Source organism: Aythya marila, assembly GCF_965140915.1.
Source record: "Aythya marila genome assembly, chromosome: 1".
In the NCBI taxonomy this organism is placed as follows: Eukaryota; Metazoa; Chordata; class Aves; order Anseriformes; family Anatidae; genus Aythya; species Aythya marila.
This window is the reverse complement of record NC_139042.1, coordinates 202,953,600-202,970,191: the sequence shown is the minus strand read 5'-3', so window position 1 is coordinate 202,970,191 and position 16,592 is coordinate 202,953,600. Positions and strand designations below refer to the sequence as shown.

The following is a 16,592-nucleotide window of genomic DNA, read 5'->3' as shown; positions in this document are numbered from 1 at the left end:
AGCCGAATCCCCCCTTATGTAGCCTGAGGGATGCGGGATCTCCCCTTCCCTTCCAGGGCTCCTGCCCCGGGGCCGATCCTGCCCCCTCCGCCGGCCCAAAATATGTGTGTTCAGCTGCGGAGTCTAACGAGGAAGCGAAACCGAGGGAACCGCAGCATTAGTGTATCTCTCTGGATTTTAATAATGCCACTTAAATCCCGGCCAACTTCCCCCGCCTGCCCTCCGCCTCGCTCAGCCCAGGGCCTCTTCCCATGCGGCGCCGGGAGGCTGGGAGATGGAGAGGGAAAGGGGGGGTGGGGGGGCGGGATTTGCCCTGAGCTCACCCCCGGCCCCAGCTAGCTTCTTTGCCCCCGGATCGGACCCCAGAAGCATCCCCCCTAGGGAAAAAGACAAAGGAGAGGCTGCTGGGGGGGTCCTCGGCTCCCTGCGCATCCTGCGCGGCTCCGCTGCGCCTGGGGGGGAATTGTGAATTTGTGGGCACCAAAGGGTGCTGAGTGAGCCCGTGTGTGTGTGTGTGTGCAGAGCAAAGGGCGACTAGTCAAAAGGCTTTTTTTTTTTTTCTCCCTTCTTTCTATATATATATATATATACACATATATATATATACATATATATATGTATATATATATATATATATATATATTTTTTTTTTTTTTTTCCGTGGAGGCTGCTGCAGGGTTGCCTGGCATGAATGAGATCAGTTTTCAGGGTTTTTCCAGGGTGACATTTACTCTGTCTGTCTGAGCAGGGACTGTCTCTATTTAGCTGATATGTTTGAGCTAATCCAATTATTTTCAGACTGCTGCACGCGACAGTTGCATTGTTTATCCAGCGCCAGGAACTTTAATAGAGTCCGGATGCGGTTAGAGTGACAAAAAACCCCAGACCTGTATGTTTTGTACATGAAAGCAAGAGAGAGAGAGAGATGGAGTGAAACAAAAGAGAGGGACAGACACTCAAACGCTCTCAGAGTGGCTGCCCCGGCTAACCGGAGGGAAAAAAAAAACGACCCGGGGATGACCGGGAGCAGCTCCCTCCCGGCCCCGGCACGGACCGGTGGCTTCTGCGGGGCCGGGCTCCGGCTTCGTCCCCTGCCCGGTGCCCTCCGAGCCTCAGCTCCAGCCGGGGCACCGGCTGCGCGGGATTTTCAAACTGTTTTGCCCCCCTCCTCCTCCTCCGTCTTGTTTTCCTTTTGCCACTTTCTGTTACTTTACCATCTAGAAAGACATCTGCGGTTTGAGATAAACCAACCCCGAGAGCAACACCTATTTTTTTTTTTTTTATTTTTAAAGTCGATTTTAGCAAGCTGGGAAGCTCGCAGACAAAGGGGGATGGGGCTAGGCGAAGGGCTGCAGGAAAAGGAGGGAGGGGGTGTTTTTGCAGGATGAAAGAGGGAGAAACGGCTGAATTTTTTGTTTAATCATTCTAAGGGTTTTTTTTTTTTTTGGAGTGTGGGGAGAGAGGGTTTTAGTGCAAAGGTGCTGGAAAAACGGCTGCCGTTTGTGGTTAGGGTGCGGATGCCTCTCGCTCGAACGCAGCACGGGCTGGGGCAGCGGGGAGCTGTGTGCTGGGTTAGCTCTGCTCCGGCCAGTGGAGGTCTGCTGCAGCTCTCAGATGGCCTACCAGTGTCTTTAGGTGCAAGAAATACAACAGCAACCGACTACCTAGTCCTCTGAAAGTAGCTGGAAGGAATGACTGCATCCCCTAAATCTACATCCCCTCTGTGCTGGGAGCCAGTGGGTTGGGGGAGACCCCCCATCACCAGAGAGAGGATAAACGGGTGTCAAAAAGGAGAGGGAGAAGATGGAAAATACTTTAAACAGGCATGGAACCGTTTGGGATCCCCCAAATTGGTGTTGGACCATCAGGCTCTACATGCAGTGGGAAAGGCAGAGAGGTTTCTGCAGCCCTGACTGCTGAGCAGTGAAAGCTTAATTGCAAACCAATATGCAAACCAATTGCAAATCAATAGTGGGTATCAGCAGAGTGATTGTGGACTGGCTAGCGATGGAGGGTGTTTGGGTTGTTCTGTGGTTATTTTGGGGATTCCAGATTTGACTTGACCTAAGGCCAAAGGAAGAGCCTTCCTGGGTCGTGCACCCCCTGCAAGCCAGGGAGATGTTCCAGGAATGACTCTGGGGTCCCCATACACATTGGGAAGGGGTTCATGGACAAAACTTGGGTATCTCAGGAGGGTCAGGAAGTCCTTTTATAGCTTGTCAAGGTTTGTCTGGTCCATATAGTGAGATGGGGACCACAGAGCCATAGGAGCCCTTACGCCAGAGGGGATGGGGACCCGCCAACCCCCTAACATCCTTCCTGCTGGAGGGCCCCAGGGATGGGTGAGAGTTTCATGGGAGCCCGTCGAGCTGCCCTAGGGTTTGGATGAGAGAACAGAACACAATACAGCTGATGGTGTGGGGGTGTGAGGATTGGGTGGGCAGAATCAGCCCCCACCAGGTCTGAGTGCCCCCACCTCTGCCCAGGATGTCCTTCAGACATGACCTCAGGACTTTGCTTCGACATCCTGAGCATGGACAGGACAGGCAAGGTCTGGCACAGATGGGTCTTTTGGAGGGTTTTTGGGGGGTGGGGGGAGCTTTCTCCATCCCCTTTCACCTCTGCTTTCCCTAAGTGATCCATGCGCTCTCTTGTTTCCAGAAGGCAGGGAGTGTGTAAATTGTGGGGCTACCTCAACCCCCCTGTGGAGAAGAGACGGCACTGGGCACTACTTGTGTAACGCCTGTGGACTCTATCACAAAATGAACGGACAGAACCGGCCCCTGATCAAACCCAAGAGAAGACTGGTGAGTTTCTGCATTTGTTTTCTTTTAAATGTATTTATTTATTATTATTTATTTTTCTCTGCAACTTTTGCTTCTTCTAAACAGCCTGGGATGGAGAAGGGAAACTTATCCAGCCCCAAAATCTCGGCCCACTGTGCCAGAGGGCTGGAAGGGAGGATGCTCAGAGGGATGCTCCCATGTGGCACGAGCCTCAGTTTTCTGTTCCTATTGCAAATTGCAAAAGAGGTTTAAAAAATCAAGATCCAGGACTTTTTGTAAGCCAAAAATGAGCTTTCTCCTATTTTGTGATAGGGCAGAGGTCTTTGTGCAGTGCTCCTGCATGGCAACCCAAGGATGGTGGCTCTCTCCAAGGAACACGGGCACTTCCCAGTGACCAAGGAGATATCAGGAGAAGAGGGTTTCTCTGCCCCCCCCCAGACAGCTCCCTGTGTATTTTCACATTCCTTGGTGCCATGGAAGGGGACCTGAGCTGATGCTGGCTCAGCTGATGGTCCTGGTAACTTTTGTTCCTGGTGTGGTCATTTGTCCCCGGGCACCGTAGGTCTCCAGCCATCCCATTGCTGCCACCAGGTAGGGGATGGCAGAGGTGCGCATAGCCAAGTGTGCACCCACAACAACACAAGCTGGGGGAAGGAGAGATGCTTGAATAACTATTTGAAATAACGAACTCATAGTTTCAGGCCTCATGACCGTAATGTACACAGGCAATATATTATAGCATCCCCAGTGATCTATTTATGAATTTCCCTGGAAGCCACAAAAAGGTCTGGAAGCTGTGGGCACGGCTAATAAATGCGCTGAAGTATATTTGGCAAATAATCAGGCAAACCACAAGGGGAAAAATATATCAAGTGGGGGAAAAAAATATGTTCCCTGCCTGGGAAGTTATTGAATGTTTCGAATCAAGGCACGTTTGGTTTCATTTGGATTAAAAACGTGAGCAGGCTCCTGGGGGCTGCTCGGAAGGTGGAGGAAAAGTGGTTCTTGCATCCCCACAGGGTTTTGGGGCTGATGGAGTGAATGGGATGTCTGCGGCGTGCTGGTGCGGGAGCTCGGCCGTGCATGTTCGGGGATGGACGCTTGGTGCCTTCCCCCGCGCTTTTCCAGTGCAAGAAAATGTTGGTCTCCCTGGGCTCAGGCTTGTCTTTCATAGCCTCATTAGGAAAAAGGAAAGGCTTTCTAGGGAGGGAAGTGCAGGTTGGGATTTTTAATTTTTGGGCAGCTCTCTCATTCTCTTCTCCTCCTCCCCCCGGCCTTTCTGTCTTAAACACACACACACTTCGTTTTCTTATTTTTTTCCCCTCTCTCGTTCTCTCTTTATGTGTAAAGTTAACTTCCTAGGAAAAAGCTGCCGGATATCTGGGCCCTGGAGATAACTCATAAACAACAGCTCCGTTTCCCCAGCCCAAACACACAGGAGCTTGAGTGTATCTAAACAAGCAGAGGGGGAGGCAGGATAGGAAAGCGGCTGGAAAGGGGGTAGAGTTTTCACAAAGTGTCTGATGGAACCATGAAAGAATGTCCCGAGTCACCCCAAGCCTGGCACATGTAAAATGGAATACATAAATAAATACATTTTGAAAGGTCACTCTTGAGAAAAAAAAAAAAAAGGAAAAAAGAAAAAAGAATGAAAAATGTAAAGAGAGACCTTGTCTTGCACAATCACTCCTATCTTGGGCATTTCAGTTAAAGTATAAGTTGCAAAAATTTCCCGTTCTGTGCACATAACCTCTGCTAAGTGAGAACTTTGGATTTTTATTTTTTCTTTTTTTTTTTTTTTTTTTTTTTTTCCCAGCACTGCCTAGAAAAACATACATTTATTTCTATAATTGTATATATTTCTCCTGCTTTCTCTGCTTTCTCTCTATATTTATTTCTCCTGCTTTCTCAAAAAAAAAAAAAAAAAAGAGAGAGAGAGAAATCAGAAGGCACCAGAGCCAGACCTGCATTCACATCTCATTGTAAAGGGATGGGGACACATGTGCCCATGGCTTGACTTGATCTTCCCTGGCGAGTGGGCAGGGGCAGGCAGTGTGCGCACAGAGGCACAGGGTTGGGGGCAGTGGCATGCACCTCTCGCTCTGCCACAAACTTCCTGCCTGACCTTAGGGTAGTTTTGTAGGCTCTCATCCCCGGCGCGTTACAACTAATGAAAGGGCTCCGATGGGCTGGAGAGGGAAGTCAAATAAACCCTTAGATGCTGAGAACCCAGCCCAAGCTTTGTTGAGTTTAATGGGTGGCTTTATGGGAGATGATGAATCGATCTTTGCAGCTGAGAAGGTGCAGGGAGCTCAGCTTCATTTTGGGGGGGAGAGTTGTGGCTCTGGAGGCATTGGTGGGGGGGCCCAGGATTAAGCAGGTGGTACTGAGCCACCACTGTGGTTGGAGGGTCTCCATCCCTCTTGGAGACCCTTCCCATCCTCATCAAAGCCTGTGGCAACCCCATCACTGCTGAGACAAAACCTTCATCTGAATTTTCTCCCTTTCCCTGCCCATGTGGATGCAGAGCTCTCAGTTTCCCTGTCCGGCTGCTCTGGTTCTGGAAGGACTATAGGCAGTTTCTCTGAGGGAATTGGTGAATGGAGTCTAATTTAGGAAGCTGTCACCTACAAATTTTTGGACACCATGTGTAAATTTGGACACAGAAAACACCCCTAAAATAAGTACCTTTATCAGCGCTTGTTTCCTCTTTCTGCACCCTCCTTGATTCCACCTTTCCATCAGTGTCAGCACAGCCAGCTTTTGCATGAAGTTGTGTCCTCGCTGCTATCCAACATCTGGTCCTGCAGAGGACACTGGGCACCCTATTGCCATTCCATAACATGGTTAAGATTGGGTCAGTGATGAGTATCAGTGGAAACCATTCCCGGGAGCTTTTACAGTAGAGTTATTATTCATTATTTCCTGCCTGCTGCTGGTGTCTCTGGTTTAAATTGGTGCCACGTAAAAGGTACAGTCTGGGACTGAAAGAGAACAGGCTTTAAAATATTCAGATTACGATGCCAAAGTTTTGTAGGGAGAATGTGGAAGATGGAAGAGGTTTTAGAGAAGACAGTGGACATTGTGATTTATTTGTGTATTTAAAGTTAGCCAGTGAGGATCTGCTTGAAATCCTGAAAAGGTAGCAAGGTGGTGACCAAGCTTGTCTTTAAATGCATTTACCATATGAGAAATTACGGTGAGCGCTGCGTAGAAACCCCAAATGTCTTCAAAGGGGATGTTTCCCCTGTGTGGGCTGAGTCAAATATCACTGGTTTTTAGAAATTTCCTTAGGCTTGATTTTTGGGTCTGATAAGGGCAAAGCTGCCACAGAGAGACTCAATCCAGCCTCCAAGACATCCGTGCATGGCCCCTGGGTTGTGGCGAGCACGCGGCTCTGCATGGAGGTATGTCCATGCTGTACATGAAACATGCCTACCAACCCAGGGATTTTGATGGGAAGCAAATCTGGGGCCCTGGCACAGTCTCTAGGAGGACAGGACAAAGGTGTATGTGTGCAAACATGTCTTATGGCTCTGCTGTTTGTGGTGGGGTGCCTCAACCTCTTTGGATGGATTTTTGCAATCAAAAAATTTTCACACTGCCTGGTGAGAGCCCCTTGCTCTCAGAGCAGGCACTCTGTGGTACTTCCTAATGCTTGTGGGCACAACGTTATTTATTTTTCAGGCAGTTCTTTTTGTGTAATTAAAAAAGAAAAAAATATTCCTACTCTATCTAAAACAAAACCAACCCGTCCTCTCTCCACCTACGCCACATTCAATTATGATTAAAATTGCAACATGACCTAACAAGAGTTGGTATTAATGCTAGCGCTGTGCCAGTGTCCATGTTTGCATTTTGGGTTTGCTGTACGGTATCCAAAGATGCGGTACTTTTTTTATTTTTTTAAAGTTGGATGTGCTACAGTGTGCTGCTGTGTGGGGTGAGGGGTAAATTTGAAACAGTAAGAGCACAAAAGAGAGCATTAAAGGCTCAGTTCTGCAAGGTGCCAAACATAGCTATGATCTGGCAAATCGCTTAAGCACATGTTTTAACTTTAAGCACATGAGCAGTCCCATTGAAAGCAGCACATCGGGATGAAATCAGAGCTCTGGGACTGTGTCATGTTGATGAAGAAGAGATAGGAGTGGGATCTAAAGGTCTTTTTTGGGAGCTGTAGGCACTCGCACACACGCAGGCATGCATCCACATTCATATAAAAGTGTGCAAACTCCTTTTCCTCCTTCAGTGGCAGAAGGACAATTTGTATGCCAAAGTTACAGTTTTTAAATGATAAGCACGAATTCATACATGTGAATGAGAAGTGACTTGGCTAGATTTGTTTTTCCTAAATCATTATCACAGCTAACAAAAAAGCTTCTTTATACACCTTGACACTTATACTTTTTTTTTTTTTTTTTGTTCCTCCCCTTCTCCCCTTTTATGAAATGGTAAATTCTTTTTTCAGCCTCATTACCAGTCCTTAAATAAACATGAAGGTTGAGGCTGCAAAAGGGTGTAATTAAAAAGTCGGGATTCTTGCTCTTCGCCGCAGTGTTATTTCCGATCTGGAGCACGTATCCTTTGAAGCGGAGCCGAATTTATGGGACCAGGCCACACTTGCGGTCGGACCCAGCTAGCAGCTGCCCACCAAGCACGGCGCGGGTCTCATCCGGCGCTCGCCGGAGCTGGCGTGACTCATGCCATTGACTCCTGCAATTGTTGGTTCAGGCCCTGACTGCAGAATTAGACCCCTGGGGGGTCTGAGGGAATTAAGATGGAAAGACATGTTGGCATTTAAATACTATTTTCCCCTCTGGAATGGGCTGTGCCAGCAGTGCTAATTTTGATGAGTCCTATCAGAGGTTTAGCACTCACTTTTAGGATGCCCTTTGGCACCCGATTCAGTTCATATATAATTTGGGATTAAAGTACCTCGGGGATTTTTTCCAGAATTATTATTTGTTCTCACAAGCCAGTTTCTGGAGGCCTCTGCCGACGTGCGTCAGTCTTGCATAGTTGATGTTTTCTTTCTCAGCGATTTTGCTGATTGCACCTTTTTAATGCGGGCATTTTTCTCTCCCTCTCCTCTCCCTCCCGTGTCCCCCCCTTCCCGCAGTCTGCAGCCAGGAGGGCGGGCACGTCCTGCGCGAACTGCCAGACCACCACCACCACCCTGTGGAGGAGAAATGCCAACGGTGATCCCGTCTGTAACGCCTGTGGGCTCTACTACAAGCTGCACAATGTAAGTGTGACGGTAGCGCTCTGTAGTGGGGCCTCCCTTCTCATGCTCGACGACGGTCCAAGCTCTTCCCCGTCTCGAGGATTTCCAGTCTTGGGTGGTGCTGAGACCTCCTTTATCCCTTTGGGGACCTTGAGGGTTGGAGCAATGAGCAGACATCCCCTCGAATGTAGTCGATTGGACTTGGGAAGGTATAAAACAGGACAGTCCATGGGGAATATTAGAGTTTTCCCATGCCTGAGCCAAGAAAGGAGGGGTGGATCAACACAGAGAGACGTTATCCACTGCTGATCGGGTTCAGTGTGCTGGAAAAGACAACACGCCGTCCTGCAAACCGATACCCCTTCTACGCACAGCTTGGTTCCTCCAGCAAATATAAGCTCCGCCAAAAAAGCAAAATGTGCCAGCAACTGTTTAGGCCTTTCTTGGGTTTGTGACTATCTTTGTCCTGTCCCTCCGCCAGTCCCCAAAGATGATTTATTCAGGTCTCGCATTTGCCCCATTTGACGCAAGCGATTCCTAAACCAAAAAGCTTGATTTAGTTAGTGGGTTGTAGTCTGCTCAACCTGTGATGTGAATTTTAAGGCATCTGTCATGGAAGGGAAGGAGAAATGAAATGCCTGGCAGATTTAATCTAATATCACCATGCAAAGCCAGCTTGCAGGAACCAGAGATATGTGCCCCAGGGAAAGAGCTAAAGGGATCTGAAAAGTCTTCTCCCCAATAATACTGGTAAAAAGGAGTCTTAAGGCAACTCGTGTTACTCTCATTCCACATGTGGCATTAGAATAATTATAATGTCAGAAGAAGGAAGAGACTTGCAATTTCTGTGCTTTGATATCACTCTTTTTTGGGGTTTTCTAGCGGTCGTTTGCTTTATGTTTGACTTAGAAATATCAGGCTATGTTTTGCCCTCATGTCTACCCACACAAACACATCAAAGATGGATCGGGTTTCATGGGGCAGCCAAACCTTGTGGTGTTTCAGTCCCTTCCATTTGTTATTTCAGGCTCTTTGGTTTCTTGGGATGAGTAAACAAGTTTGGATTAAGTAGGAAAAAAAAAAAAAAAAAAAAAACAGGGTAATTTTTCACCTGTTCTGTGAGAGGCATCTCCCCTGGAAAAAAGGAGAATGTGTTTACCCTTTAGTGGGCAGGCGTCTCAGCACGTTTTGAGTCCTATGTAGCAAACAAAGCTTGTCATCAAACTTTCAGTGTGATCACTGCAAACAAAAGGCTGGCCTAGGCAGGAGGAGTGAAACCTCTTAGAGTATCACAAGAAAATATTCTCTGTTTGCTATTTGGCAAGAAGGCAGCAAGGTCAGCCAGCCTCACTGGAGGAGTCTATGCTTGTGCTCTGTTTTCACTGGGGCTGTGCAGCCACCAGAGGTAGGACTTATATCACATAGCTCGGGATGGTAGCAGCAGGGACATATAACTGAGCTGCTTCACTTGTACCCCAACGAAGCCGTTAGAAGGAAATAGGGTCTTCTCAGGTGCCACTTTTTGAATGTGGTGGAGGTGCTTGTGTTTGGACAAGATGATTTGCACCCCCAAAGAGGGTTCAGTTTCTCCCCATGACTACAAAAGGGAGGTAGAATGCTAAGTTCAGGTGCATCTGCACTCTAGTCATCAGACTTGAGGAATTCCCCTAAAGTGTCTGAGTGCTGGGGTTCTCCAGAAGCATGCCTGTGAGAGCACCCGTTCCCTCTCTCCTTCTCTTTTTTACACCAACTTGTGAACCTAATTGGCCCGAATTGACCCCTAGATCCACTGTTTAGGGAAGCTCTGATCCAGCTGTGAAATTTGTGACATGGGGCAGGCCTTGAGCACATTGGAACTGTTTTCACACTCATTAAACACACCGTCAGCTGCTGAAAAGCTCAGCACAGCTACTTACTGAAGTCAAGTAGTATCTTGCCTTATGAGCAACTCCATTAATGGGACCTGCTTAAATGAAACCCCTAGAGGACTGAGATACTGTGTGCAGCAACAGAACTAGGCAAGGGTACTACAATCTAGCTATGAGTGGGTAGATCCTTTTCTTTTTCACGTTTTCCCAGTAGCTGATGCATTATTATTACAGTGAGAGATGGGCAATGTTGCCGCTGATTGTCCTTGAAAATACCACCCTGAGCTTTAAAGATTTACAGGGGCAGAGCACTTAAACATTATTCTGCAGCCCAGTGTGGCTTACGAAGTGTGTGGCTGTGAAGGCTACACTGTACTTCAGAAATAAAATATAAGCTTTTTAAAAATATTTATTTATTTATTTATTTATTTACTTATTTATTTTTTCGGGGACTGGTGGTAAGGTGGTGGTAGCTTCACTGAGATGCCTTCTATTTTCTGGCTGCTGGGAGACAGGACAGTAGGAGCTCTGCTAACTGCCTGCTGAGTGGCACTGGCATCACCCTTTAATCAACTCAAGGACAAGTTTCCTTGGCTTGTGTAAATTGGTCTAGTAGATTAGAGTGAAAGACTAATGTGTATAGGCTGTGGTCCTTCTCCTTTTGTATGTTTGTGTCTTCATTGGTTCTCCATTAGGCGTTGGATATACACAGATTTTGAAGACTCACCATAGCATGTCCCTGCCGAGCAGCAGAATGTGTCTGCACAGATCTTATGTCAATGCCAGCTGAAGTCCTTCGGCTGCTTGGAAGGCTGCTTCACTGTGATTTAGGCTGGGCTGTAGGAAACTCTTTTTTTTTTTTTTAATTGCTTTGAGTTTAATGAGTTTTTCTTGGACCTTCAGATCATTAGGTTGTTTTAATGGATTGATATGAAGATGAAACTTGCCTGTTTTTTAAGTCCACGCCAGGAAGGATTACACCAAAACTATTTTTTTCATGAGCTACATCAGTTTGTTTTGCTGTTGATTCCCAAGGCTGAAGCTAACTTATTTGTCAGTAGGATATTAGCAATAATCATAACAGTCTTGAGGTGCGTTTAGTGAAGCTGTTTGCTTTTCTCCCACTGACTTCAACAAGAGCCAGCTCCATTAACACCAATATTAACAATGACTAATATTTCACATTGATATGATGCCTTTCATCCTGTGGCATCCCAGAGAGCTCTCTAAGATACAGCCACTCTCGAAGATTAACCCAACGTTGTAATGACTATGTCTAAAGGATAAATCCGCTTCAGTGACAGGACCTTATTGAGGTCAAAGGCAAAATCCCATTGGCTTCAGTCAGAGCAAGATCAGACCTATAATATCTAAGACCATCCCCTGGATTTGATCTGTTGAATGTGAGGCTCTTGTCTTTGTTATTTCAGTCCTTCTTAGAAGTGGGATCGGCCTTCACTCACTTCAGAGATGGGTAGGAGTGCCTGTACCTCACCTGAGGTGTGCAGCAGACTGGCCTGCACCCATAGAAATGAGTTAGCCACCATTAATTTTGGTTGAAGTCCTCAGAAAAGGTCTTTGTTTCACAGTATCCAAAGGCAGGGCAGTCAATGCTTTGCATATGATGAAACAAAGAGCATAATTCCTGCCCATAATTAATTGGCTCCATCTGAAATTAATGAATTTCATATACATGCTTTGGGCTGGTTTAATTTTAATTTAGCATGTGTTTGTCATTTTTATCACAATGAATTTTCATGGAGAAGGTCTTCCCTCCAGGTCTCTCATTTCTCTACCCCAGAAGCAGAGATGAGTCTGTGGCTTTGATGATTTGGGGACCCCTTTAACTTTGCTATGACTGGCTTTTGAAGTCAGCACAAAACATTTCCAGCTTTCTGTTGTGACTGCTGGTCTCTCTCCTCCTGACGTTTATCTGAATCTTCATCTGTTTGGGTCTGGTACCTGCTAGAAGGGTGAGACCATGACAGCAGGATGATGCCATCAGCTGGGATGGCATCTCTGATGCAGGGCTGACCATGGCTTGTCACTACCCTCAGCAAAACTCACATCCTTCAGGTTCACATCAAATCATGGTCAGGGTTGATCTGTTCTCTGCGATAGAACAAGACATGAAAGATGTTGCTTTAAGGAAGTGGTCAGTGTTCTGCAGGACAGAGCACTAAGCATCACAGGGCCAGGACCCCTGTTCTTGATCCCAGGGCCAGCACAGCACCAGTCCCAGCACCAGGCTAATGTAGCTTTGCCACCACAAGCTCCTGAGCTTTTGTTTGCTGCTTCACCTGGAAATCAGTTCTGGCTGCCCTTGAGCCTTCACATCATGATGCAAATCCCTGGATTTGAGTTGAGTTCATCAGAGATCAGGACTTCCAGGTCTGCTTTGTCATTGCTGCCTGGTGGGATTCACCTGGGGCTGCCTCCTGCTTTTTAAGCATGGGCAGCACATCCCTGCTGGGTGACTTACAACAGAGCAGGCAAAGTTTTCCCATCTCAGGCTGGAGCAAAGGGCCTTCCTTGTGTGCGTGTCCCAGTTCCCTTGGTGAGGACAGGAAGCCAAGGAGAAGGACGATATTGTATTTAAGGCCTATGACATTTGAGGTTTTGGCTTGTTGCTGCCCTGAGGCTGCTGTTGATCTGCACATGGGCAGCTTCATCCCTCCCACCTTTAGCTGCTGGCAAGCCAGGCTGCTCCCTCTGGCTGCCTTTATCCAGAGGTAATCAGCCTTCCATTCACCCATTTTTTTTAGGATGAGGTGAGGTTTCTCGTCACTGCTGGTGTGGAGAGCCTGGGGTCACTCATTGAGACTGAGATGACGAACTTTGGGATGCCCCTTCCTCTCCCCGTGCCCCTGTCTCCACCAGTAACAGGGAGCTTTTGTATCCTTGCCCCCCTGGGGAGAGAAATCACTGAATGGTTCTCATGCTGTGGGGAAAGGCACCAAGCAGGGGCTGATAAGCAAGAAGCTAAACTTTTCTGTGATCTCAAAGAAGGGAGCGCTTTGTTCCTTGCACTGGCTGAAGATCTTGCAGCTGAAGATCTGCTCAGGATCCCTGCAGGAATCACTTTCCATTGTCCTTCAATAGGGATGAAATGGTAGTTCTTGGTGGACAGCAAATGTTTCTTCTCCCTTTTCTCCAGTTTGCAGAACACCCACCAGCATTGCTGTGTGCCCACATGTATTAGAAGAAGTGGTGCTCAGCTCTGTGGGGTGCTGGGCACTCCTGGGGGCTTCCTTCTGCCTTGGGTGGAATTCTGCAGAGGAAGCACAGACTCATGTCACTCCCCAAGTACAGATTTTTAAGGGATTTTTATGGATGTTGGATGTAGAAATCCCTTCCCAAGTGTGTTTTTTGTGGGCTTTCATGACACCTGTGCTAATGCATGTTGTGATGCTGGCTGGCTGTACAGCAACAGGAGTTTCTTATAGAACCTTCGCTACCATTTCCTAGCTGGGTGTGTGAACAGTCATTGCTGTTGCCAACAGCCTTGCAGGAGAATGTCATGCTTTAGGTTTGAAGGATCCGAGAATAGCTGAGGTGGGAAGGGACATTTGGGTCCATCTGCTCCAACCTCTGCCCAAGCAGAGCCACCCAGAGCAGAGTGCCCAGGAACCAAGTCCAGGTGGCTTTTGGAGATCTCCAAGGAGGACACTCCACCACCTCTCTGGTTTTCTCCAGATATATCTTAATTCAAGCAGGAAATGCTCTACTGTGCAGCACAGATACCTGTTTCAGGCCAAATATAAACCTAAGAAGCCTTAGAGATAAAACCAGATCGGATAAGGTAAACCTGAAAGGATGGTCAGTGCAAAATAATTCCAAAACAAGCAAGGAATTCAAATACCTGTCGCTTTTATGAAGACTTTGAGTGGCACCCTAATGCCACTGTGAAAGTCTGAGACCCCTGGGAGCACTGAAATCCCAGCAGCTGTTGCCAGTAATGGTTTTAGATCAGTCAGGAAGCCTGGGGGTGAGTTGTTGTCTGCAGGGAATATTTCAAGGTGATAATGATTGGTCTTGTTCTTAAACACGTTGCAATTACCTAATGTGCAGATAGCTGAAATTTTTCAGCTGCTGCAAGTTATTTGGGTATGGTTTGCTCCTGTGAGGCTCTGTACTTTTCTGTTGTTTTATCTTTAGAAATTTCAGCCAAACCTGGAATTTTCTGCAACTCCCAGGGGTGGGTTTCACCCTGGTTTGAATTTTTGGGGTGGTATGGGGTTGTGTAGCCATGGTATGTGGGGCGGGCAAGGGGAGGAGGGGGTTGCTGGATGTTCAGCTGAACCTGGGCACTTTTCTGGGTATTGGGGTATGTGAATCCCATGGTGATTTGGGGAGAAGGGATGGAAGCACAAAAAAAAATAATATATTTTTGTTTAGATTAACAGACCCCTGACTATGAAGAAAGAAGGAATTCAGACCAGAAACCGAAAAATGTCTAGCAAATCCAAAAAGTGCAAAAAGGTCCATGACAACCTCGAAGACTTTCCCAAGAGCAGCTCCTTTAACCCTGCTGCCCTCTCCAGACACATGTCCTCTATCAGCCACATTTCACCCTTCAGTCACTCCAGCCACATGCTGACTACACCGACACCGATGCATCCTCCATCCAGCCTCTCCTTCGGACCTCACCATCCCTCCAGTATGGTCACTGCCATGGGTTAGCGATAGACTCCCCTGCTGAATGCTTACAGTCTCAAAATGAGAATTACTTTATATACTTGCATTTTTGCAGGCGTGTGGTTATGGGTCTGACGTCCCAAGTCAAATGGGAGGGGGAAAAAGAATAAAAAGTAAAAATAAAAATGTTATTTGAAGGCGTAAGAGCGAAAGTAATAATAATAATAATAATAATAATAATAAAATAAAAAGAGAAAAAAAACTACAAAAAGCACAAAAAAGGAAAAAAAAAAGAAAAAAAAGAAAAAAGTAAAAAAAAAAAAGTTTTAAAAAAGTGATGTTTGCCACTTTTTAAAGGAACTCACTATGGCGTCTATGTATTCTTACCCACTGAATCTGGATACCATTTGTGAATAAGCCATTCAGAACTTGCATTCCCTATTGGACAGGATCTCTAGTGCTGTGAAAAAAAAATAAAATAAAATAAAAAATGCTGAACATTGCATATAACTTATATTGTAAGAAATATTGTACATTTGAGGAAGACTTTATTGCATCTGGAGAGCTGTAAAGATAAAGGCATGAAGGACTTCGAGAGATTTTTTTTAAGGAAAAGAAAAAAAAAGAGGACGGGAGGACAATTTAAAAACAAGAAAAACAAACAATGCAGACCAAGAGGAAACGCGGTCTTATGAACAAATGGACCAACTGCCAGTCATGTCTTCTCCTTTTATTTTATTTTTATTTTTATTTTTTTCTTTTTTTTCTCTTTTTTTTTTTTTTTTTTAATTTTGGTTTCTTTTTCATTTCCGGGGAAGGGGAGGGGGCTGGCTAGAACGGTTTTGAAGATGCATTAACTAACTAACTAACTAAATAAATAACTAATTAAATAAAACCTGTAGGGAGAACATTCATTTTGGGCCATGGGCCTTTTACATAGGAAGTACCAATGGTGTCAGGCAATCAGTGTTAACATGCGGACATTGCCAACAAGGGGTTTTCAGATAGCCATTCTCCAGGTCTATACGCATTGTGAACAAGTTCCTGTAATTGTTGTTTGTATGTATAATTCAACGCACCAAAATAAGAAAGATGTAGATTTATTTCATCCTATTATACAGACTGAATGGTTGTACAAATTTATTTACTGCTAGTGATAAGACCTGCTTTTTTGTTTTGTTTTCATATTTTTTCCTCTTTTTTTTTTTTTTTTTTTTTTTGGAGAATAAACTAGATTAAATTCTGTTGACTTAAAAGTGTTTTGTTCTTGGGTTTGGAAAGGGAATTTGTTTCTTTTTCATTATTTATTATTATTATTATTTTTAGAATTTGTTTTGATGGTACTTATTGCACAGTTACTATGGGGATGGGGATGTGTGTCTTTTTTGACTCATGCGGATGGTCAATGCAGTGTTTATGGTGGCTTGATAGAAAAAAAAAACACAAATCAAACCAAAAAAAAACCCAAAAACAACACACCACACAAACGAAAACTGACAAAACAAAACAAAGAAATAAATCATCTCCAAATAAATGGGCTGCATGTCACCGTGACCCCACTGCCTCCCATTGTGCTCCCTCCTCCCACGTGGGACATGTCCCTTTTGCTCTTCATTCACCATGGTGCCACCCCTATATCAGTGACATCTTGGGACTGGGGTAAGTGCAAAGGTACAGCAGGACAGTTGTAGTCCTGTCTACTTTTTGGGTAGGGTTAGGAAAAGCCTTAAGACTTTGGAGAGAAGTTGTGTACTTGCTGGTGTAACCTGGAGGTCTAAATCAAGATCTTGATGGGAGACTGAGATGGTCCAAACCATGACCTTGTGCTGGCAGGAATGAGCAGAACTTGCTACAAAAGGCTGGGTTTGATGGTAGACAGAGGACAACCCCAAAAACTGGGGGAACCCTTCCCTGCATGAGATTTTTTGAAATAATACAGTTTATCTTAATATTATTGTTAATAGTAGTGATTAGCTCTTACCATATGATTTCTGATGGTTTAATCCTTAGGAAACAGTCCTTTTAGTCTTTGGTATTTACCCACACAACTTCTTTAAACTGTCATATGGTTTGGGC

At 45.8% G+C, this 16,592-nt stretch overlaps 1 protein-coding gene across 8 annotated transcripts in view; it reads left to right on the top strand.

The window, feature by feature from the left end:
• The window catches only part of GATA3 (GATA binding protein 3), a 29,478-nt gene extending 13,088 nt beyond the window's left edge, over nucleotides 1–16,390 (top strand). For 6 of the 8 annotated variants that reach the window (XM_082763749.1, XM_082763752.1, XM_082763748.1 and 3 more), the window contains 3 exons: nucleotides 2,662–2,807; nucleotides 7,906–8,031; nucleotides 14,277–16,388. In XM_082763749.1, coding sequence (XP_082619875.1) covers nucleotides 2,662–2,807; nucleotides 7,906–8,031; nucleotides 14,277–14,561 — 557 coding nt within the window. In that variant the 3' untranslated portion in view covers nucleotides 14,562–16,388. Of the gene's footprint in view, nucleotides 1–2,661; nucleotides 2,808–7,905; nucleotides 8,032–14,276 lie in introns of all 8 variants that reach the window. The other 2 variants (XM_082763746.1, XM_082763747.1) reach the window with 2 other exon arrangements.
• Nucleotides 16,391–16,592: the final 202 nt, after the last annotated feature.